This window comes from Natrix helvetica (genome assembly GCF_964273705.1).
Source record: "Natrix helvetica genome assembly, chromosome: 2".
Taxonomy (NCBI): Eukaryota; Metazoa; Chordata; class Lepidosauria; order Squamata; family Natricidae; genus Natrix; species Natrix helvetica.
Window position 1 is genome coordinate 159,448,809 of NC_138552.1, and position 24,019 is coordinate 159,472,827.

Below are 24,019 nucleotides of genomic sequence, written 5' to 3' on the forward strand. Positions count from 1 at the left end.
TCTCATGTTTTAGAAACCGACTAGCTTTTGTGTAATTTATTGTTCACTAGCAAATTACATCATAGGTCATTTACAAGTTATAAAAGCATATGCTCAGCCTGGTATTCTTGACAGATTCAGCTGTAGAATGATGGATATGAATTATGTCTTTGTATTTTGCTAACGCAGGAGGTAGTAAATTAGCAGGTGGCTAAGAAGTGCTAATGCTCTATGAATTAAGCATCAATTTACTTTTCCTTCTTTTCCATTCTTCCTGCACACTGAACACATTTTGATCTTAGTCAATGACTAGTCTCTAAGCAAGAACTACATCTGAGAGTAGGAGAGACAATCAATTACGCTACTCTATTGCTACCATTAATAGCTTTACTAGCATTTGCTTTCAGAGCTGCTTTAGTGGCAGAACCCCAATAAATTCAGCATACTTTGGTGTGTTACCAATATTAGCATCAGCTTAGAAAATAATAACTGCTCTCGATCCTTTCAGCTATGGAATATCGTACTCTGTTTTCAATACTTAAGAAAATCAACTACACACGGAAACTCGGACAGGTTTAATGTGTTAATTGATGAATAGATTTGTTTTGATCATTGTTGATCCACGGATAGTTTAGAAAGGTCCCTGATATTTCTTCGACAGTTCCAAATAAATTTCATATTTTTATACTGATCTTTGTTCACATGTAAATATTTAAGCAATAGAATAAGAGGTGCCTTCCTGTTATAACTTTCTGCAAGATTGTTTCTGTAGGTATCTATCCATCAGTGGAATAGAAACCCCGGCACAACAAATTCCATTTTGGTGGCCTTGTTCCGTACAGAACACTTCTACTGGGTCTACCAGCAAAGCAAAGTAGCTGTGCATACAGATCCACTGTCAGGCAGCCAGGAGAAAAACCTTTGAATGAGGCCAATTCTTCCGGAGAATACTCTGGCTGTAACACTTTGAAGACAGGCTTTCAATCATACCAATGCTCTTGGCAAAGCTTCTTCTTTAACTGCTCTGCACAGCTCTAATAAACCACTAAACCTCAATGCTTGTGTGTGTGTGTGTGTGTGTGTGTGTGTCACAATTTCTGGTCTAGATTTTTACCTTGCATCTAGATTTGGGTCCATAGGTATATGCAGTTATATGGATGGATCAAAACTCAACTAGCAATTGTCGCGTCTGAGACTCTATTTCCTATGAGCAACCAAGTGGTTAAGAGCCAGTTTGGCCTGGTGGTTAAGGGACCAGGTTAGAAACCAGAAGACCATGAATTCTAGTCCTGCCTTGGGCAAGAAAACCAGCTGGGTGATTTTGGGACACTCATTTTCTCTCATCCCAGATCAACTCACAGGGTTGGTGTTGCAGGGAAAACAGGAGGAGGAAGGAGTATTAGGTACAATCGCTGCCTTGAGTTGTTTGTAAAAATAATAAAGGTGGGAAATGAATGAATGAATGAATGAAAATATATGTTTTCATAACTGACAAATCACCATAGATATTCACTACTCCCATCAGTATTATTTATGTATGAATAAAGCAATAATGATGTCAGTCTTAACTTCATGAATCTCCCATATTCAAGTTCCTTCAGTAAGGGTTCAATTTGTCAATTCAAAAACAGTATCAGGCTATTTTTTTAAAAAAAAGATGGCTTATGACAGAGAATTGGTAGAAATATGGGTATTGTTTTGGTTCACATTTTAATGCTAGCATACCTAATTCACACTTATTGAATTATTTGCAAATCAGGATGCAATTGTCATCTATTTCTTTTAAATAAAGCTATTTTGGAAGAAAAGAAAGCGAAAAAGAACTTGCTTTCATTTGTTGCTTTCAGATATGCCATTAAAAATCTAAGCATCTGTAAAAAGAACAGCAATGAATCAAAGAGTTCATGTGGTTATGCACTCTACAATTATCCTTTGGTAAAGAATACTTTCAGCTCAAAGAAATACATGTATGTTTCCCAAACAAACTAAGAAAAGGAAGACCCCTAAATATCAACCTATTCCATATTTAAATATGGAATAAGTTGATATTTATGGTTCTATTATATTTATATTTATTGAGCTGCTTTTATATTTATTGAACTGATATTTATTGAGCTGCTATAAAGGCCGAGGGATCATTCAGTGCAGGTTGGGAAAATGTAGATTTGATTTCTAAAATAAGGTATCATGTTTGAATGTAAATACTTCTACACTGGCTGACCTGATCTAATCAAAGAATGGAATTATTAAGGACTTAGGTTTCTGACTACTTAAGGTTATTTTTCAGGCTTATTCTCCCTTTTCACATCTTTTTTTTTAAAAAATAGCAACTACATTTCTTGCTTTAAAAATGTTTTAAATTGCCCCAAATCATTTCCCTCTGTAACTCACTATTTCTTCCAGAATAAAAATAATAATAAAAAGAATGAATAACAAAGTCAAGGTTAATTATTAGAATAACTAATTTATTGTAGAAAAGTAGGAAACTGCTTTCAAGTATGGTCACAGGAATCAACACAGATGATTGGGTTTTAATTATGTAGCAGCCTCTCCTATTAAATTGAACAGATACATGACACCCATGCATATCAAATCAGAACATAAATAGTCATGTTGAACAGCTATGCAACTTATTTAATAATTAACTTTAATTAAATTGCACTGAACATAGCTATTATTCTTGAGTTTTATATGTTTATATGCCATGCCTGTGCTCAATTAGAGGTACTAAAAACTGGCTTTCAAAATAAAACATAAAAATAACATAAAGACATAATTATGTATGTTTCAACATTCCAATAGCACCTATTGGTTTGAAAGTAGCACTCATTTAGTAAAAATTGGTATCCTTAAAAGCAAAGCAAAACAAAACAAAACAAAATTCTATCAAATCTTCATTTCTATGCAGGCAACAACTTAAGGTCATTAATCAACATCTGCTTCAGTTTTCTCACAATTTACATTATGTTCCTTTAGGATTACACAGCAGTTTATGGTAAATAGGTTAAAATTAGCTTTGCTACTTAAAAAAAAAGTTAATTGCCACCAGATTTGCTCCTTTCTTTTACCAATATTCCATGTAACTCCTTCTAAATTTTATCAGTAAAAATTGTGAAACATTAGGAACAATTTAAGTGCAAGAAACATGCTGAATTTCATAGAAATCAGTGGTGTTTGAACAATGCAGATTGTAGCGTTGTTTGATTTGGGAGAGAAGGGAATAACACAAACAAGAACAGAGTCATTTAATAGTGAGATGGGTTGCTTACACATTTAAATAAGTAAAAATATTTTTTTAAAAAAAAAACATTTGCTGTAAAACTGGATATTACAGTGGAAATAATGTGTGGGAAATTCTGAACTGCCCAGTTGTGAGGTTTTGTGGAAAGAAAAGAGAGTGGCCAAAAGTAATGATGCCCTTTGTGAAAAAGTTGGAAGTGACTTTGAGTGATAAAAAGTATATAGACGAACTCCCTTGTCTTTTCCATTAAAAAAAATACAGTTCTTAAATCAATCAAGTAAAGGCAAGCACTTCAATACTGCTCAATTTCTCAATCAAGTTCAAAGAATCATTCTGATTTGAGGGCAGAGAAGTCAGTCACTGAATCTAATCCTTCCACTTTCTCTTATCTTTATCAAGGCATTTTAACAAGGTAGCAAGCATCAAGTAGCAGTAATTTCGATGTGTGAGTATGTATTTTCATCATTTTTGCCAGTCGATGCCTTCCTTTCCATTCCTGCACAATAAGCTATTCAAATTGGAAAATATTTTTTGTGGAAAACTTGGAACAAGTACCAAAGATGAACTCACAAACATTCCATTCTGAGTAACTCAAGAAAATACAATTAATTTCCTTATTCCTTTCTGGATTGCTATGACAGTATGCCTATGCATGCATGCATGCATGCATGCATGCATGCATGCATGTATGTATGTATGTATGTATGTATGTATATGCTTGCCTACAAGCCTCCAAAAAATCAAGAAGGACACACGCTGTGATTCTTCTAAGCAAATGTCTATATTGTTCCTTACCCATAGGCAGAATCTTGCCAAAGTAAAGTATGCTATCTAAACTGAGTTGTCTCTTGCTTCTCTGAATGCATCGCCTCTCGCTCCTGGGAAACTGGCCTATTATACACCATCACAATAGGCATTTTTTGTCCCCACTGAAAAATCACTGGGTAAGCTCTGGATTAGAACAAAGCAAAAATGTAGTTTTTGTGCAAAGAGAATGTGGGTGGAATGGAAAATGTACACAAAGACAATGCCCACATATAGCACTAAAGCAAAAGCCACTGCTGCTTCTTTTGTAAGGATAAGAAATAAAAGGTTTTGCTAAAATATTTTATACCTCATTACATTAACCATAGGGAAAAATACTTCTATTTCTGGGTGACCATTACTGCAATGCCATGATATTTGAGGAGAATTGGACAAAGTAACGGGAATAAAATCTCCTTGCTGTCACTTTTACTATTTTTTAGCTAAGATGTTGAGATTTTCATATTAAACAAATCCACATACAACCAATCAAATTTTAGTCTTGTTATATTATGCAATAGATTTAGGGTATATTTGCTATAGTATGGTAACCATTCAAAGTTAAACTTAATTACGATTTTTTTAAAAAAATGTCAATTAAAATTATTCTTGATGTTAAATGCTACTGGTAAGCATAAATTATTTAACTATTGGTGAATAAACTGTAGACAAGACATATGTATAATTAAAAACATATAATTCTTTGTAGAAATTCTACCAGCTGTAAAAAGGAATGCTTAACCCTTCAATATATTCCACAATAACAGCTGCTAATTCTTCCCCATGTTGAACTTCATGCTGGCAGAAGTGCAATCACAACAAATCCCTGCATTAGAGTGGGATCTGCTCTCTCTCTTTCATGTTCTCTTTTATCAAAATATGCAACTCATTCCATTATAACAATACTTTTGAAGTGCAATCTATTAAAAGGTTAAATTGACTCACAAATGGAATAATCTTTGATCCATCCATTAGAGGGCACTATACTACCATTTGATCATATTTAGCATTTTTTTTTAAAAAAAAATAAGGTTGCCCTTTCCCCCCTTCCTTAATCTTTATACTTTTTCCCCAAACAAGACACAGTAGAGCATAATGTTTCATCTAGTAGCAGAAATTTAGGCACATTTTTGATTAAAGGGATAGAAAAAATGATGCTTTTTTATAGTAAGCAGCAACTGTGATGAATACACACACATCACAAATATGCTTTATAGAAGGTATAACATATATATTATGTACCTTCTATAATGTAGTGAGAATGCTCACTCTTGTGGTAACTTACCATATGGATGGGGCTTCAGTGCCACTGATCTCTAAGAAATCATAGCCTTCTTCCAGTTGGAAATCTGTGAAAACCAGAGCAATGGTGTCTCCTGGCTCTGCAAGAATGGTCCACGTGCAGTCTGCATTATTGTCGTATTCTGAAGGAAAGTGAGGACTTGAAATAATTCCACTGGTCCCACGGAGGGTACCTCCACAAGCACCTTCAGCTGGGTTTTTTGTTTTTTGTTTTGGAAAAGGAGGGAGGGAAGAAAGAGCAACACAATTGTTTAGTTATTTATTTTGTTATGATCAGAGATATCTCCAGGTTTAAACTCATTCATTTAAAGGATAATGGCAATACAACAACAAATAGCAGTAGGGAGATATAGGGAGATATATACAGGTAGACATGATAGAGGATAGATATAGATAGTGAGAGAAAAATAATAGATATAGCTAATGATAGATAGATAGATAGATAGATAGATAGATAGATAGATAGATAGATAGATAGATAGATAGATAGATAGATGATAGATAGATAGATAGATAGATAGATAGATATTATAGAGATAGATAGAGATAGATAGATAGATAGATAGATAGATAGATAGATAGATAGATAGATAGATAGATAGGTAGTGAGAGAGAATAGTTGTTAGATTAATAATAATAATAATAATAATAATAATAATAATAATAATAATAATAATAATAATAATAATAATAATAATAATAATAAATTTATTTCTTAGCCGCACCCTCTCCCGAAGGACTCGGGGTGGCGTACAATAAAACACATAAAAAACAATATGGACAATACACACACAGAATAAACGAACACGCGTACATGGAGGAGGTATGAAGATAAGAAAAGACAGTTAAAACATAGTTTAAAATCCCCTAATAAAAGTCTAAAAGTCACAAAAATTAAAAAACCCGTCAGGAGCAGTGTGAACGAACTATGGTTGAGCCAGGCCAGCTACTTGAAATAGGTGCTTCTTGAGCTTTATCCGGAAGGCGCGGAGGTCAGAGGTAGTCCTAATATCCAGGGGAAGGTCATTCCACAGGGCTGGGCCCACAACAGAGAAGGCTCTACTCCTAGACGCCGCCCCCCGACATTGTCTGGTGGATGGCACCTGGAGGAGTCCCTCTCTGTGCGAGCGAATTGGTCGCAGGGATGTATGGGGCAGGATACGATCCCGCAAGTAGCTAGGTCCTGAGCCATGGAGCGCTTTAAAGATCGTTATCAAGACCTTAAAACGCACCCGGTAGACCACAGGGAGCCAGTGCAGCTCGCGCAGGAAAGGTGTCACATGGGAGTACCTTGTACTCCCCATAATTACCCGCGCGGCTGCGTTCTGGACCAACTGTAGTCTACAAGTGCATTTCAAGGGAAGCCCCATGTAGAGAGCGTTACAGTAGTCCAGGCGAGACGTCACCAGCGCATGAGTGACTGTGCGCAAGGCATCCCGGTCCAATAGGGGGCGCAATTGGCACACCAGGCGAACCTGGTGGAACGCCCCCCTTGCCACGGCTGTCACATGATCATCCATGGACAGCCGAGCATCAAGGAGGACGCCCGAATTGCGCGCCCGCTCCACCGGGGCAAGTTGAACGCCCCCGATGGCCAGAGATGGAATTAACTGGTTGAACCGGGGGGCCGGAACCCACAGCCACTCCGTCTTGGAGGGGTTGACCTTGAGTCGGTTGTCATCCATCCAGACCCGTACAGCTTCCACACACCGGGACATCATTTCGACGGCCTCGTTGGGGTGGTTCGGGGTGGAAATGTACAGCTGAGTATCATCAGCGTACAGATGGTATCCCACCCCGAAACCACGGATGATCTCACCCAGCGGCTTCATATATGTGTTGAACAGGAGCGGCGAGAGGACCGACCCCTGTGGCACCCCACAGGTAAGGGGGCACAGAGTCGACCTCTGCTCCCCTGTCAACACACGTTGCGTCCGGCCGGAAAGGTAGGAGCCGAACCACGGTAAAACGGTGCCCCCGACCCCCAACCCCTCCAGTCGGCGCAACAAGATACCATGGTCGATGGTATCAAAAGCCGCCGAGAGGTCTAATAGGACCAGGATAGAGGAACAACCCCTATCTCTGGCCCTCCAGAGATCATCCACCAACACGACCAAGGCCGTCTCCGTGCTGTGCCCAGGGCGGAAGCCGGACTGGCGCTGGTCTAGATAATCATTTTCCTCCAGATGTCGTGGAAACTGATAAGCCACCACACTCTCTACAACCTTCGCCAGAAAGGGAAGGTTGGAGACAGGACGATAATTGGCCAGCTCCGTAGGGTCCAGGGAAGGCTTCTTGAGCAAGGGTCTCACCACCGCTTCTTTCAAGGCGGCTGGAAGGACCCCTCACCCAACGAAGCGTTCACTAGGCCCAGGAGCCAGTCGCGTATAACCTCCCAGGATGCCAGTACAAGCCAGGAGGGACACGGGTCCAATAAACATGTGGTGGGTCGCAGTCGTCCACGCACTCTGTCCAAATCCTCGATGGCAACCAAGTCAAACTCCTCCCAGATAGGTCTCTCAAGACTCGCCATGGACGCCTCTACAGGACCACTGGAAGGGACCCAATCCTTCCGGATTTGAGCGATTTTATCCTGCAGATATTTCCCAAATTCCTCTGCTCTACCCTGTAAAGGGGCCTCCCGCGGCCTCTGAAATAAGAGGGAGCGGGACACCCGAAACAGGGCGGCAGGGCGGTTCTCAATGAGAGTGGCACAATATTGATGTTTGGCCACTCTCAATGCCACAAGGTATGTCCTTAAATGGGCTCGTACCTGTGTCCGGTCAAATTCGGAACGAGAGGATCTCCAACGACTCTCTAGGCATCTCTTGCGGCGCTTCATCACCCTTAGCTCCTCGGTAAACCAAGAGGCCAGGGTGGAGCGTTGCCGCCGGAGAGGCCGCAAAGGCGCCACCTGGTTCAAGGCCCCGGTAGTCGCATTCTTCCACGCGACCACCAGGTCCTCTACCCGAGGGCGGGTCAGGGCCGCAGAAGGTGGCCCAAGCTCCATCTGGAACCTCTCTGGTTCCATCAGGCGCCTGGGGCGGAACCATCTAGTATTTTCCGGTTCCGCCTCCCCGCAGCGGGGGGTAGCACCAGGGAAGTCAAGTCGGAGGAGTGAGTGGTCTGACCATGACAGGGGAGTGATGGTTAAGTCCCCTCCTCCCAGATCACTCAACCACTGGCCAGAGACAAAAACAAGGTCCAAGGTGTGACCTCCCTCGTTGTCGGGCCCTGAATCAATTGAGTCAGGTCCATGGCTCTCATGGAGGCCATGAACTCCCGAACCCCCTCGGATGCTTCTCCCACCGATGGCAGGTTAAAGTCCCCCATCACTAAAAGTTTGGGGGTCTCAACCGCCACCGATGCGATCAGCTCGAGGAGTTCGGGCAGGGCTGCTGATGTATAGCGAGGAGCCAGGTATACTATCAGCAGGCCCAACTGTCTCCCAGGGCCCCATTTCACAAGGGATTCACATCCGGATGTCTGTGGCACAGTGGACTCCCTCGGCTCTAAGTCCTCTGGATAATCACTGCTACCCCACCGCCCCTTCCCTGGGCCCGGGGCTGGTGAAATGCTCGATAACCTGGCGGGCACATTTCCACGAGGGGTAAACCTCCCTCGTGGCCCAACCAGGTCTCCGTTATTCCCGTGAGGTCCGGCTCCCCCTCCGAGATTAGGTCGTGAATGAGGGGGGCCTTGCTAACAACGGACCTCGCATTGCATAGCACCAGCCTCAGGCCCTGGGTCTGGAGCTCCTGACCACCTAGCATGCGGGGGTTGGTACAAGCGACCAGGTGTAACCAGCACCCATGGTCTCCCAACCGACTGCGAATTTTCAATCTGTCCTCATATCTGCCCCTCCCTACGACCGTTGGAATCAAAAAGCCGTGCAGAGGAACGACATCCTCTGATGTCATAGATAGATAGATAGATAGATAGATAGATAGATAGATGGATGGATGGATGGATGGATGGATGGATGGATGGATGGATGGATGGATTGTCACAGACAGATATGGTGTTGATAAAGATAAAGCTGATGGACAAGATAGATACATTTAGGAAACTAGTAATCTTTTTTTCTCCTTGTTTTTTATCTTTTCTTATTTAAAATAAAAAGCAGTTGTGTCATTGCACTGCAAACTCTACCTCTTTCATATGGATATGATTGCTCTCCCTTTTGACTTTCTCCACCCACAGTCAGTGCTATGACACAATCAAATACAAAGTAGGCAAATGTAAAGTAGCTCTACAAAATCACTTGTCTGTGAGAAATGTCTGACACATTTTTTTACCATCTTTCAGATGTTTGAGCACATATAAAAACATGAAAAATGCTTTCAGAGTTTTCTGTAGCTTAAGTGAAAACTGAATTCCACAGTTTTCAACCTAATAGTGAAAAACACCTATAGTGAAATATCAGTAATTGATATTACTGCAAACATATATTCAATTTTTTTTAGGAACTTTGAGGAGGAGAAGCTGAAACTTTCTTCACAGGAAAAAGGGCTGCCGCTGTGCTGAGAGGAGGCAGAGGAGGAGCAGAGGAGCAGAGGTGGTATTCAGCAGGTTCTGACCAGTTCTGGAGAACCAATGGTGAAGTAGTTCAGAGAACCGGTAAATACCACCTCTGACTGACCTCGTCCACATCTATTCTCTGCCTCCCGAGTCCCAGCTGATTGGAAGTGAATGAAGATTTTGCAGTAACCTTCCCCTGCCACGCCCGCCAAGCCAGGCCCATCAAGCCAGGCCTGCCAAGGCACAACGCGCTCACCAAGCCATGCCATGCCCACTAAGCCATGCCCACAGAACTGGAAGTAATTTTTTTTAATCCCCCCCCCCCCCGGCGAGCAGAAAGGACAAAGGAGGAAGGAGGAGAAGGAGGAGGTTGGAGATTCAAAGGAGAGACTTCTGGGAAAGAAAGAAGAAATGATGACTGGTCTCCTAAAATGGATGACTGGTCTCCTAAAATGGTCAGCTCCAAGGCAGGTTTCAGAGATCATGGAAAAGAGTTGCAGTTCTAGATGGACCAAAGACCACCAATAGGAGACAACACCAAGGGGCTTTTCTAACTGATGCAGATGGCTTCTTCAGAAGCTGGAAGAGTGAAAGACCACGTCCTCCATAATCATCCCTCTTCCTTAACTCTAAGTAGGAGCCTGGAAAAGCAATCATCACATTTAATCAATGCAGTAGGCTGAATGCTTTACCCAGGAGAGAGAGTGTTAACTTTAAAATGCTTGGACAGACAAACATGAATCAAGCCTTTGGTTCACTGTTTTATTGCCACTTCATTATCGCTTATCAGAAAAGCCGGAGGGGGGTAGGAGAGCAGAGGAAAGGAAGCTGGCTTGTTTAGCTATTATAATAAATACTGTCTGGCCTGGATTGCTTTGCATTTCTGATAATGAACCTAGTAACCTGACTTATTTCCGAATTTAAAAAGGAAAGAAGTGTTCACAAGTAGATTGTGCTATTTGTTGCATCACTCTAAACCCCCAAAGCCCTTGTGTGACACACACCTCTGTTTCTGGGTACAATTCAAGATATTCGTGATCAACTTTAAAGCCCTTCATGACATGGTCCAGGTTACTTGAGGGATCATCTCATCCCACTGGGATTGGCCCATACCACTTGTGCCGGCAGAGAAGGTACCCACAGGACCTGTCAGCCTGATTATTCCAGTGGGCAGAGTTCAGGAGTGGGGCTTCTCTGAAATTGCTCCTGCCCTCTGAAACATCCCCCCCCCCAATGCACGGTTGGTCCCAACCCTCCTATATTTTCATAAGGACCTAAAGACATGGTTATGCCAGTTGACTTAGGTCAACAATGGGGGATCAGCACAATGGAGGTGGTTGATTGAGTAATAACAGATCCCATGCCCCCCTCCCTCTCCATGCATCTTTAATGTCTTAATGTCTGATTTTAACTATTAATATTTTAACTGTATATGCAACTGTAAGTCACCCAGAGTTACCCTATGGTAAGGTAGATGACCAATAAAACAAACAAACAAACAAACAAATAAAAACAAACAAATAAATGAAATATGAATTATGCACTGCCTTTGGGATACAATTTTAATATGCATTCCCTTGGCTACCTTATTTTTTCACACATTGGAGAAATTCTAAACTCAATAGAAAGGTTCAAATTTCATATATAGAAAAAACCTGGATTTAATCTGTCCAACCATTAAAAAAATATATCACATAGTAGACAATGAACAAATATCCTTGAGGGCATATCAGAGCAAAACCTAATTAGAAGATGGAGGAGAAAATTTATGGAACAAGGAATAATCCCAGAACAGAACATGGCTGAGGGATCTGATCTCTCCTATGTCACTTGGAGGACATTGAATAGGCTGAGGGTGGGAGTACCTAAGTGTAAGATCAATATGCTCAAGTGGGGGTTGCTGATGGATAACAACATGCTGTGTGATTGTGGAGAGATAGAGAATCTGGCCCATTGGTTGCTGTGTCAATTACTACCAGTAGCATGCACCAAAAGTATTTGTTTCTGGCCAACAATAAAACCAAATTTTAGTAGTTTAAGGTTTCATCTGGACGTGGAGACACACACACATGGACCAGACAATGTTACAAATCAAGAGAAATTCAGTTTTTAAGTGAAGACTGTGGTCCAAAATGAACTAATAGAGATTTCATGTAGATTCATTGAAGTGTCAAAGGTTGAGGATTGTGTAGCTGGAAAGACAAGGGAAAGAAGAATGACACAAAAGCTGGTAACACCAAGGAAAGGTGAATGACACAGTTTTCACAAATGTACCTTTAGTGCTGTTCAGGGGCAAACACAAAAACTCAGAATCTATAAAAGGAATTTCCTAGCTTTCTTTCTATTGTGTTAATTTAGACAGAATTGCTTTGAATTGCTTTACCCAGATGTTTCTCCACCTGGATTGAGTTGCCATTTATGAGATAATTTGTCCCATGGTGCAGCATCTATTTGTCCCATGGTGCAGCTCACCTAGCTTCATCCCAATCTCTCATCATGGGTTAGGAATAGGTAAATTTGGAGGAGAGGGGTTAATCAGAATAATTGGTAATAATTCAGAGTTGAAATATTAGAGTGATTTTTACATGCTGTAGAATGAATACAGTATATTGGATGTCGACAGCTTGGGATGCCTGCTGTTACAAAATGGCTGCAATGGTAGAATGTGTGCCTTACTAAAACCATTGCCTTAGAGTTTAATCTAGCCATAAAATATCCATTTACTAGCTTCCTATCATTTGGGTTACTTTTGTCATTCCCCCCCCCCCCCCATGGACAGCAGGACAGTTTTATGAACTTAGCACTGGACTGTATCTTCTAAGCAACTTTATTTCCTAGGAATGTTTATGAACCTTATGGGAGCTCAGAGGCACTATTGGAAATAAATATGGTGCCTAGGAATGGCGCTTTGCACATGTCAGCTTCTACATTTAAAAATAAAATAATCTTTTTGAAAAATTAGACAGCTCTGGCTGAGACTCTGATGTCTACCAAGTAATGTGGATTAATAGAAATAAATACAGCTATAATTGCTTTAGCTAAAATTTTAGCTATCTAAGCAGAAAAAAATAGATATGTTTGAGAAAGCAGATTTATATAAAAGCCATTACAAAGTTTGCACAGCTTAAGTGAGCAGATTAAAGTTTAGCATTTTAGCTAACAGGAATCATATGCAGTTGAAAAACAGCACATAAAAATGTAGAACAGCAGACTTAGCACTAGGCTTAATACAGGCAACTGAAAGCCTTAAGAGAATAAGGATCATGTGGGGAGCAAACCATATGTATGTGAAACATTTTCCTCCATTTCTGCTTTTGAGTGGTTTGATTATTATTTTTTTAAAAAAAAAAGCTGCATGAATTAAAATTAAAAGACTTAATAATGTTTCTGTATTAATTAATTAACTGATGTACTTTAGAGATCTCGTCAACTGTTCTTTCATTAGATCTTCATCTCCTTTCATGTTATGTACAGATGAGTCTGTCTAGCTAGCTATTTAGCAATCATCTAGCTACATACGCATATCTATATCTATGCACTCTCTGTACTGTACATATACATATTCAAACATATATCAGTCTACCAAACTTGACAGAGTCCCTGGCTCAAACACCCTTTCAGTTAATGAAGAAGTGTCAAGTATAAAACAATTAAGGGATTAGATTTGAGTGCCAGAAACAAGTACTGTGGGTGCTTGTGATCAAAGCTGCGACAGAGAAATCAATTTCTGCAAGCACGGTTTGAAAGAAGAAAGAATACCTTGCCTTGTATAAACAGAAAGCACACCCTGCCCACAGAAAACCCCAAAGAGGTTCAGGAAAGATAACTAGAGAGGAAAGAGTAACAGATACATCAGATGACTTAAAGGCTGAAAACAGTTGCAATTCAGCTGCACCAAAGCACAAGGGTCTGTCTTTTTCCAGGTTCAGTTTAGCTTTGTCCTGGCTTCCTGCTCCAGTGATATTAGATCAAAAGCAACTAGAAGTTTGTTTTCTTTAGAAAACTCTTTGGGAATCCTAATGCTGATTTCTATTGGCTGAAGGTTGGCATGTGACACCAACAATACAGGTGGTCCTCACTGAGCAACCACAATTGGGATTGGCAACGTGGTCACTAACTGACAGTTGCTCAGTGTCAAATCATATGACTACAGCTATGATTAGGATTTGACTTCAGTTTTTATTTCCCCCCACTCCCCAGCCCTTTGAAATGCTCACCCTGGCACTGGGATAATTAGGAAGGAAATTAATGTTTGTATTTATATTCATTGAAGAGGAGTAGATCACAAGAGACTAATTGGGCACACAGTGGGGAATGCACATTGAAAGGAATAATCTAATGCCAGCTATTTGCCTAGTATGCTGCCCAAGCATGTTAGGCAAGTAGCCAGTCCTAGAACATCCCTTTCAATCCTATTTTGTGCAAGTTTACTCCTTCATGCTCCCTTTCTCTCCAATCTTTCTACTCTGTGAGAGGGAGCAAAAAACCAGGCCAAGCACTCAAAAGTTTGTGTAAACAAACAATCTCTTCCTCAGCTGCTTTTCTCTTCAGCAAAAGGTTTTCCCAAAAGGCGGTAACCACAAGTTAACAAGCTCAGCTGTAATCTTAGTCAGTTGGAAGCTGCTGCCTATAACAGACAAGACTTTAATCATTTACACACCTGTGGCTTTTGTTTAGATCCTTTGTGGCTCAGGGCTTGGAGCTGTGAATATGCTAGTAACTAGGCAAACAGCTGGAGCTAGCACATTACTTGCCATGTGTAATCGTCATAGGTTCAAATAAAAACTTTATTCAAATGTTATTAAACTATTGAACTACCACAATGAGGCTCAAGTTCATACAATACAATACAATAGTAGAGTTGGAAGGGACCTTGGAGGTCTTCTAGTCCAACCCCCTGCCTAGGCAGGAAACCCTATACCGTTTCAGACAAATAGCTATCCAACATCTTCTTAAAGACTTCCAGTGTTGGGGCATTCACAACTTCTGGAGGCAAGCTGTTCCACTGATTAATTGTTCTCACTGTCAGGAAATTTCTCCTCAGTTCTAAGTTGCTTCTCTCCTTGATTAGTTTCCACCCATTGCTTCTTGTTCTACCCTCAGGTGCTTTGGAGAATAGTTTGTCTCCCTCTTCTTTGTGGCAACCTCTGAGATATTGGAATAATGCTATCATGTCTCTCCTAGTCCTTCTTTCTCTTAAGCTAAACATACCCAGTTCCTGCAACCGTTCTTCATATGTTTTAGTCTCCAGTCCCCTAATCATCTTTGTTGCTCTTCTCTGCACTCTTTCTAGAGTCTCCACATCTTTTTTACATGTTTGTCCTTAGCCATGAAATCCCACTAAGGAATTTTGAACCATTCTCTCTCTCTCTCTTCCTCCCTCCCTCTCCCCAACCCACCTACCTCAGAGGGTTCTTGTTACAGGGAAACATTGAAGGCAAGAGTACTAGATGCCTTGAAAATATAACTAAAGATATAAAATGGTTGAGGTGCCGAAAAGATGAATGCAGATGAATGTGAAAAGCTCAGCGGGACTGGTGCAGTTGGTGCTGGTGGGGAAGAAAGTATGTTTGTGTGTTTGCAGAAGGAAGCTTTCTCTCTGGCTATGTTCTGCAGCTTTCCTTCCCACTATCTCCCCAGCAGGAGGAATATAAAGTCACGTCTCTGTCTGTTGAAGGATTCCCCTCACTGAGCTGCCATCAGTTCTTCAGTGTCCATGAACTGCTTTTTGGACTTCATCGGTTAACAGGTACTGGTAGTCAGAAACAGCACATAAATACTCACGGATAGTGACATGGAAAGGGGTGCATGATGAAGTGGTCAGAATCACTTTGCCCCATGGTACCCCATTACAACCATTGGTCGACAGATGGAAACAGCTGAGTGATAGGAATTGGGAAGGCTGTATGTTGTAGTAGGTGGTTCCTCTTCACCACATCACCCATCTGCTGCTCACCATTTGCTAGCCCATAAATTACAGTGGATGGGTGGGAACGTGGGGCTATGCACAGTTCTCCCCATACCCACTGCTCATGAGCTGCTCTTTGAGTTCCTTTGGAACAAGAGTAATGCTTTTCTAAAAGAACAATACAACCATGTTCAGAATGAGCTTGAATTAATAACTGAGCAGGTGAAGTTGTTTGGCTCTTTGTTTGTCATGTCACATTGCAGTCCCACCTTGTAAATGCTTGACACATCTTAGTTAAGCTCATTTTGAACTCACACACACAACTTGCACGCAGCCAGTCTAGCCACCTGTCAGTCCAGCTGAGCTCTTCATATTAATCTCCGCCAACCCAAACCCTACCCACATTAAGGAGAACAAATGATAGATAATTTCTTGCCAGATGGTTGCATTTAATAGGACAGAAGGGAATTCACCGGTTCCTTTTCTAAACATACCCTGCACATGATATATAAAGACACCAAGTACCATTTTGTGGTCATGTGCCTGTGGCAGATAGAGACTGAAATGGAAGCAGCACTTTTTACATCAAAATAGTTTTGTTCTGGCCGAAGGATTGGTGGAAAAGATTTCAAGTCAAAGGGGTTTGCTATCTATACTGTTTTTAGTTCGTAATAAATCTGATAGTTGCAATGTGTAACCTTTGACTGAAGTGATTTTAAAAAATGCTGAAGATCACTGAGTCTAGAACAGAGTGTATGTACTACTTAATGCTTCTTTCCAGCTTGCTTTGAAGACACTGATAGACACTTAGTGGGTACATTTTTCAACCATTTCTGAATGCAAGCGATGGTAGCATTCTCCAACCCATGTTTTGCCATCTTCTTTACCAGAATCTTATGAGAGAATGGTTGCAGAAATCATGGTATATGTCTTCTATACTTCTGTGGCCAACTAAATTAATCATCCTATCAAAGAGAGAGAGAGAATGAAAGATATCTAATAGTTGAGCATTATTTATTCTTGATGAATCCACACTTGTTCCTGCATAGCAATGCATTATTGCCTAAGGGCTCACAAGCCACCTGCCTAAAAATCTGATTTTTGCCCAAGATCAATATCAAGCTGACTTGCCTGAGCTTGCCTGGCCCCACTTTTCTACCTCTTTAATAGTAGCAACAATGTGTCTCCTTCATAAACCCTCAGGGTGCACCTGTCCACCTTGATTGGTTAACAGTCATAGGAATGGACTCAGAAATCCCATCTAGAAGCTCCTTTGGGACTCTCAGTTGTCAGTGGCCTTGTGCTGTGAGTTAAACTCCTTCATGGCAACCAGATTCTGCCTAACCATCTGTTCACTTATCCTGAGCTGCCATTGTCTCAGGTCCCCCCCCCTTTCAATTGTTTTCAGTTCCATTTCAACAATTCCATTCCATCATCAGCACATGCCTGTTGCCAAACTCCCGAAGTTCAATCATGTCACCTTTGAGGGATGCTGCAATGGGTCAGTCATAAGTCACCTTTTTCGGTACCTTTGGTTGCTAAACAAATGGTTCTAAGTTGAGGATTTGCTGTATAAAGTGCAAGAAGTAAGTGAAATTGGTGAAAAGTAAAATAAATGAAAACTTCCTAACAGTAAGGACAGTTAAGTAGTGGAACAGTTTGCCTTCAGAAATCTTGGGTGCTCTATCACTGAAGGTTTTTAAGAAGAGAATCGACAGTCACTTGTCTGAAATGGTATAGGTCCGTGATGGCGAACCTATGGCATGAGTGCCAGAGGTGGCATGAAGCTCCCTCTCTGTGGGCATGTAAGCCATCACCCCAGTTCAGGTCTCTGCTGCTTATTCAGGGTGTGTGTGCCTGCATGGGGGGTACGCCTGCATGCAGGGGGAAGGGCGGGGCAGGGCGGACATGCATGCAGGCATGGGGGGTGTATGCATGGGGGCTGCACACATCTTGCATTTCAGGGCTTCGCATGCAATTTGGCCACTCGGTCTGGAAAATGTTAGCCATCACTGGTATAGGTTCTCCTGCTTGAGCAGGGTGCTGGACTAGAAGACCTCTAAGGTCCCTTCCAGCTCTATTCTATTATTTTCTTTTCTGGGGAGAAGACCAAGGCAAATATCTTCTGAAATTCTCTTCTTCTTTTCTAATATCCTATGTCTTCTCAGGACAATAGGCCAAACCCTTTTCTTTTCTTGCTTTTCCTAATGATTTGGCCCTCAAAGTTCTTTTTTGTTTTTTTTTAATCTTCCTTTCAGGTTCAGTAGAGAAAGGGGGTAAAAACCAATCTCAACCTTGGCAACTTTAAGAGGTGTGGACTTCAACTCCTAGAATTCTCAAGCCATTCATACATAGTGTCATATACCATATATAATTATATATATATATTGTGGGAGTTGAAGTCCACACCTCTTCAACTCCACAACTAGCCATCCACAACTAAGGACACTCGCAATATACCATCTATATTGTGTAGTGCTGCCTTTTACTGTTTTGTCTGACAAGGAGAATTCAGGTGGAAAATATGCTTTTTAAATTTCAGATACTACCATTGATTTTACCTTCTGCTTCAGCAAAGAAAATACGTTCATAAATGACATTCAGTATTTCACCATAGAAAACTAATGCAGAGATAATTGATTTCCAGTGAGATTAACATGAATATTAGATTTGGACTAAATCTTAGACGACCTTGGAAGTGGGGGAAAAAAAGATTTTCTAACATGTTTACCTGTTTACTGCTTTAGTGCTGCCAATCTTAAAAAGCACAGAAAATGCAAGAGGTAAAGTAAACAATATATAATGATATATACCATGCAGCAGTTTTGATGACTAATGGGCTTCAAGTGCTTCACATTAATTTCACCCCTTCAATTTTCTGTTTTTTTTTTTTTCCCAGGATGCTCTCAATAATTTTGTCCCATTTTGTTACTGCATTGATTTGCCATTCACATATTCTCAAAATGTCTCTCTGAACTGATTTCATTCATCTTTAAATGTGCTATTTTTCTCAAATTATTTAGTGATGGGTGAAAATTACTGCTATTTCAACATTTTCACTTGATGAGTTTTAATCCTCTTCAAGTATGATTTGATCCCTAAAATGTTTTTTTTCAGTAAATTGGAGAGGAATGTCCTATTCAACCAACTTTTCCTTTAATTTCTAAATGTTTAAGGTTGTGCATGGAAGACATAAGCTCTGGCTAATATTAAAATTTATTTTCTGACTTTCTTTGGGGAAAAAAAATATGTTAGTCTTTGGTGGCAGGGGATGGTTTAAGATTCCAGAATCCACATAAATGCAGGACTTTTTGCATAGTAAACCACAGGTAGTCCTTGATTTACAACAGTTCATTTAGTGACCGTTCAAAATTACAACAGCACTGAAAAAAGTGACTTATGACCGTTTTTCACACAGCCATTGCAGCATCCCTTGCCCCATGGTCATATGATCAGAATTGAGATGCATGGCAACTGGGTCATATTTATGACAGTCACAGTGCCCTGGAGTCTTGTGATCACTTTTGAAACCTTCTGACAAGCAAAGTCAATGGAGAAGCTAGATCCAATCAACAACTGTGATTTAACATCTGTGATGATTTACTTAACAACTGTGGCAAGAAAAATTGTAAAATGGGACAAAACTCATTCATTTAGCAACATAAAATTTGGACTCAATTGCGGTCATAAATCAAAGACTACCTGTATTGTCCTGATGTATTTTTCCTCTTATGGTTAATTGGCTTTATTTTAGTTTTGGAGGTTTTGAAAGATTATTTTTGCGCCTTCTCCCCATGTACTTTTTACTAAAGATATATCTTTTGAATTTGATAATGGGTTTAAGGTCCTGAAGAAGGAACACCAGAGTTTTATGTGCCAAACACAGAAAATGCAGAAAAAGAATGAGTTATATGTTATATCCCTGCTGGCAAAATACAAATTACTTTTCATGGTTCGCTTGGAACCTTTTGACTTAAGAACAAAATATACCATTGAGAGCCTGCCTAAGCAAATATTATAACAGGTGGAATTGGATGGAAACAATCAGTTGTTTAGAGATGCATCGTTTCTCAAGGGCATTTGTGTCTAGTGGTTAGGGAGGTGTGTCTATTCAGAGTCAGGCCTGGAGCCTTATTCCCATAAAAGTGAAGGAGAGGGCAAAGCATAGCTAAGTGGATCCTACTGTGTAGAGACATCACAGCAGGTGAGCTAGAGAAAAAAAAAGTCTTCACAGATTATACTCCAATATCTTGTCTGTTTGAGATATAGATGGGAGTTGAAAATTCTTTTATTATCACCTTAAATTGAATACTTTTTTTAAAAAAAATAATGCTATTGGCTTTACATGCTTTGTGCAGCAACAGTATATCAATACAGTTGAAATAGAATCCTTCAAATATATCATAAGCCTTCAGCTCACCCATTACAGAAAGAATTCAACCTTTAGAAGATCTCACCTCAACATACCCTCCCGAATTCTTCCCAGACAGGCAGACATTCAGCTAAAATAATAATAATAATAACTCCCACAAGACAAAAAGCAAGGTTCCCCATAGCTTTGGCCATGCTACGTGCCACCACCAAAACTGGAATATATTTATTGGCCTGATCCAGCATCCTAATACTGTAAACAAAACAGTAGTCACTTGTTGTGGTTTGCAGGTGGCCTGTGGAGCTGGCAGCAAAGTCGGACAGTGAGGAGGTTGGGGAGGAACATGGGGCAGTCCTGGAGTCTGGAGAAGGCTTGGACGAGGGCTCTGCATTGGAGGCAGAGAGGGGGACAGGGCCATCTGGGAGTTATGTGCTGTCTCCGGAGCCTCCAGAGTCGGACAGCAGTGAGGCAGAAGAACAGGTTCCCCCTGTTCCCACTGCGCACATGCACAGAGATGCCAGAAAGCAAGAACAGTTAAGAAAGGACGATTCATGAGTAAGGCTTGGAGGTGATTGGCCCCTACCACAGGACATAAAGGAGGACCAAAGGCGCATGGGCCTTTGCAGGAAGCAACTTAGTTCATGCTGGTCAGTTTACCTTCTGAAGCTCTGTTTTGAATCTGTGCTCCATGTGGCCTTGCCAAGCTAATCGCCAGTTAAGTCCTTGACAGCATTTCAAAGAAGATAAAGGTGAGTGCTTATCAGCCTTATCCCAAATGACTTTGGCAGCCTACTGTAGAACTATTTGGGACTTATTACAGGCAGTGAATGAATATAAGTCACAGCCTTTGAATAAAAAGAGGGTGTTTGGAACTAATTGTGTGTTTTTTTTACTAAATCAGGAAGCCTAGGTCAAAACATCATTCTTTAAAAGATGATTGAGCAGTCCCTTGACTGTTCACTGCCTGGGTGGTGCTTTTCCAACTTTGGATGAAGGTCAGGAGAATGCAGGAAATTCTCAAAGAAATGTATCGGTAGCTATGAGAAAACCATGGAGTCAGCATGAGAACAAACGTCGTCTAGGGAGCTTCTGAATTTGTAGGACAGGTAAACCTTGGCCACACCAGGAGACCTGGTTGAGGTGACATATTCCAGTTTGGAATATGTGTGCACCCCAAATATAACTGTTCATATAGACTGTCTCTCCTCTGAATAAGCCAAACATCCTTATGCCAACATTATGGCTATCTTACCCTTTCTTGGAAAATCTATTTTAGTTGAATGTCTCCTTGTTTGGGCAGAAACCAGGAAAGCATGGGAAAGGTGAGATCTTTGCAAATACAAATATATACTTTCTTTCTGAAATGAGTGAGCTGAAACCATTTCCTTTTCTTCTGCATCTGTTGCTGGAGCATACATTTGGATAACCATCATATTAAACAAAATTGTTCACAAACCATTATCTTGTCAATATCAGCCCAACCAGTTTGATCTACCAGGGGAAAATTGCTTTTAAACCCTATACCTTGTGGAATTTGGGGTATTGAGGTGAGGAGAAGAGAGGCTGCTTTGGTGTCATGGAACCTCCCTGTAGAGATCTTTGCTAGTCCTTTGGAAGTTCTTGAAAGCTAAGATATTTTGGAGACTCTTTTCCTGATTTGATGTTGCTATCTTTCTTTCTTGTTTCTTTTCTCTGAAATTGTTATACTGTTGTTATGCTTTATCTTCATCTGTGTATTTAAGTCATATACAATATTTTCTGTGTTCTGAAGTTTGTTTTAATTGCACCTAGAGATATCTTTAATAAATACTGTATTTCCCCAAAAATACGACCTACCCCAAAAGTAAGTTCTAGCTTGATTTTTACACATGTGTCCAATATATGCCCTGCCCCCAAAATAAGCTCTAGTTAAGACCCCACCAACTCTGGGGTACAGAGATGAGGCAAGGCATATGGGTAAAAATTAAGTTAGTGTGGGGATGGGGGTGGTGGAGCTGCCTTAATTACCAGGCCTCGCACACCCCAACATCTGCATTGCCGGCCCACCTCTTCTGTGACTGCTTGCCGCTGCTGGCGTGTATTGCCCCTGGCCTCCATTTTGCTGTCAGAGGCCTTCAGGAAAGGCCTCTGCAGGTGAGAAACAGCTCCGAATTGATGCCCACAGAGCCCCCAGGCCTCGTTTTGCCATACATAAAGAAAATTATTTAGTCATTCACTGGTATGTATAGAATCTTTGCTATAGCCTTCCTAGCTAGGAAAGTAATACTGTTCTTTCTTTGCTTTTCAGATTCCAGATTTTCCAACTGCAAGTATCCAGTTTAGATTCAATAACACCTAAGATGTCAATCTATAGTCAATTTATTTTACTTTTCATTGAATTGTGCTTTCCTATTCATGCCTCTTACATTCCATGTTTCCATTGTAATTTTGACTTTTTCAGCTTCGGATATATTTTTTCCTGCATGACAATATCAGCAACTAGTTAGCCCAAATACTTTAATGTATTTCAAAAATACTGAACAGTACTGAACCATCCTGAGCAATTCTGCAGTAGCAGGTTAAGTGACTTCCCAACTGAGGAGACCATCATGTGGCACTATCTCCCCCACCTTTTTATATTTTCTGTTTCCTGGTGAAATGCAAGAGTAGTTTACCATTATTATTTTTTCCTGTTCAATGTGCAATGATGATTCTGTCATTGTCACTAAAGTGACCACCCTCCTTCCACAGCTTCTTACTATCCATTAAAAGTGCCTGCATGTTTTAGCAATAGCACTTAGACTTCTATACTGATTCATAGTGCTTTTATAGCCCCTTTGAGTGGTTTACAGAGTCAGCATATTGCCCTCAACAATCTGGGTCCTCATTTAACCAACCTCGGAGAGTTGGAAGGCTGAGAACCTTGAGCTGGTCAGGATTGAACTGCTGGCAGTGGGCAGAGTCAGCCTGCAATACATGAGCTTTAGCTGGGAGAGTTGGGATAACTTCCAGCTCTATGGTGGCCCTGCTACTGATATACAGTGTTGGCAGGGCCGGATTTAGATGAAAAGAGGCCCTAGGCTATTCCACTTATGGGGCCCTTTCACCTCCCATTTTTAAGTTTGTAAATTACATGAGAGATAATAAAATACATCATTACTGTGATATATATATATATATATATATATATATATATATATATATATATATATATATATATATGTGTGTGTGTGTGTGTGTGTGTGTGTGTGTGTGTGTGTGAGAGAGAGAGAGAGAGAGAGAGAGAGAGAGAGAGAGAGAGAGAGAGAGAGAGAGAGAGAGAGAGAGAGAGAGAGATATTTGTACTGATAAATAAATAAAGGGAGACTAGTATAGATCTATTTCGAGCTAATTAGCTCTCATCAGCTAGCCATACCCTTACTGGGATTTGAACCCAGGCTGTATATATCTTAGGCAGGAGTTTTAGCCACTAAGCCATGGGCTCTGTTCCTTATCAGTTGAGCCAGGGAAATAGGTATTTATTTGTGTTACAACCCCTGGTATGACTAAATATGGGATTAAATGACACATGTTGTAATTGGTACTAACCTTTATAAAAAAATGTGGCACGGATAATAAATAAATATAAAAGGCCCCTCTTGATCGTGAGGCCCTAGGCTGAAGCCTAGTTAGCCTATAGGAAAATCCAGCCCTGGGTGTTGGCATTTACTCCCAATCAGATGTGGGTTCCCACCGGTTTGGCCAAGTTTGGCTGAGTAGATAGAAACTTGGCCGGACATACACCTGAACAGGTTCTATCCTCAGGGCCACCATCTTGATTTTCTGTTCTACACATGCACAGAACAATCTTCATTGAAAAATGTATTTTTCCCCCCTTTTCTAATGTTGTACGCATGCACAGACCTTTTTGCAT

General features: G+C 40.8%; 1 protein-coding gene across 1 annotated transcript in view; it reads right to left on the reverse strand.

Moving 5' to 3' along the window:
• Nucleotides 1-24,019, reverse strand: part of CSMD1 (CUB and Sushi multiple domains 1) — a gene marked incomplete at its 5' end in the record, with an annotated part of 1,188,747 nt that overhangs the window by 515,526 nt on the left and 649,202 nt on the right. Inside the window, one exon of the mRNA XM_081942958.1 lies at nt 5,310-5,517. Within this exon, the coding sequence (XP_081799084.1) occupies nt 5,310-5,517 (208 nt within the window). The remainder of the gene's footprint in view (nt 1-5,309; nt 5,518-24,019) is intronic.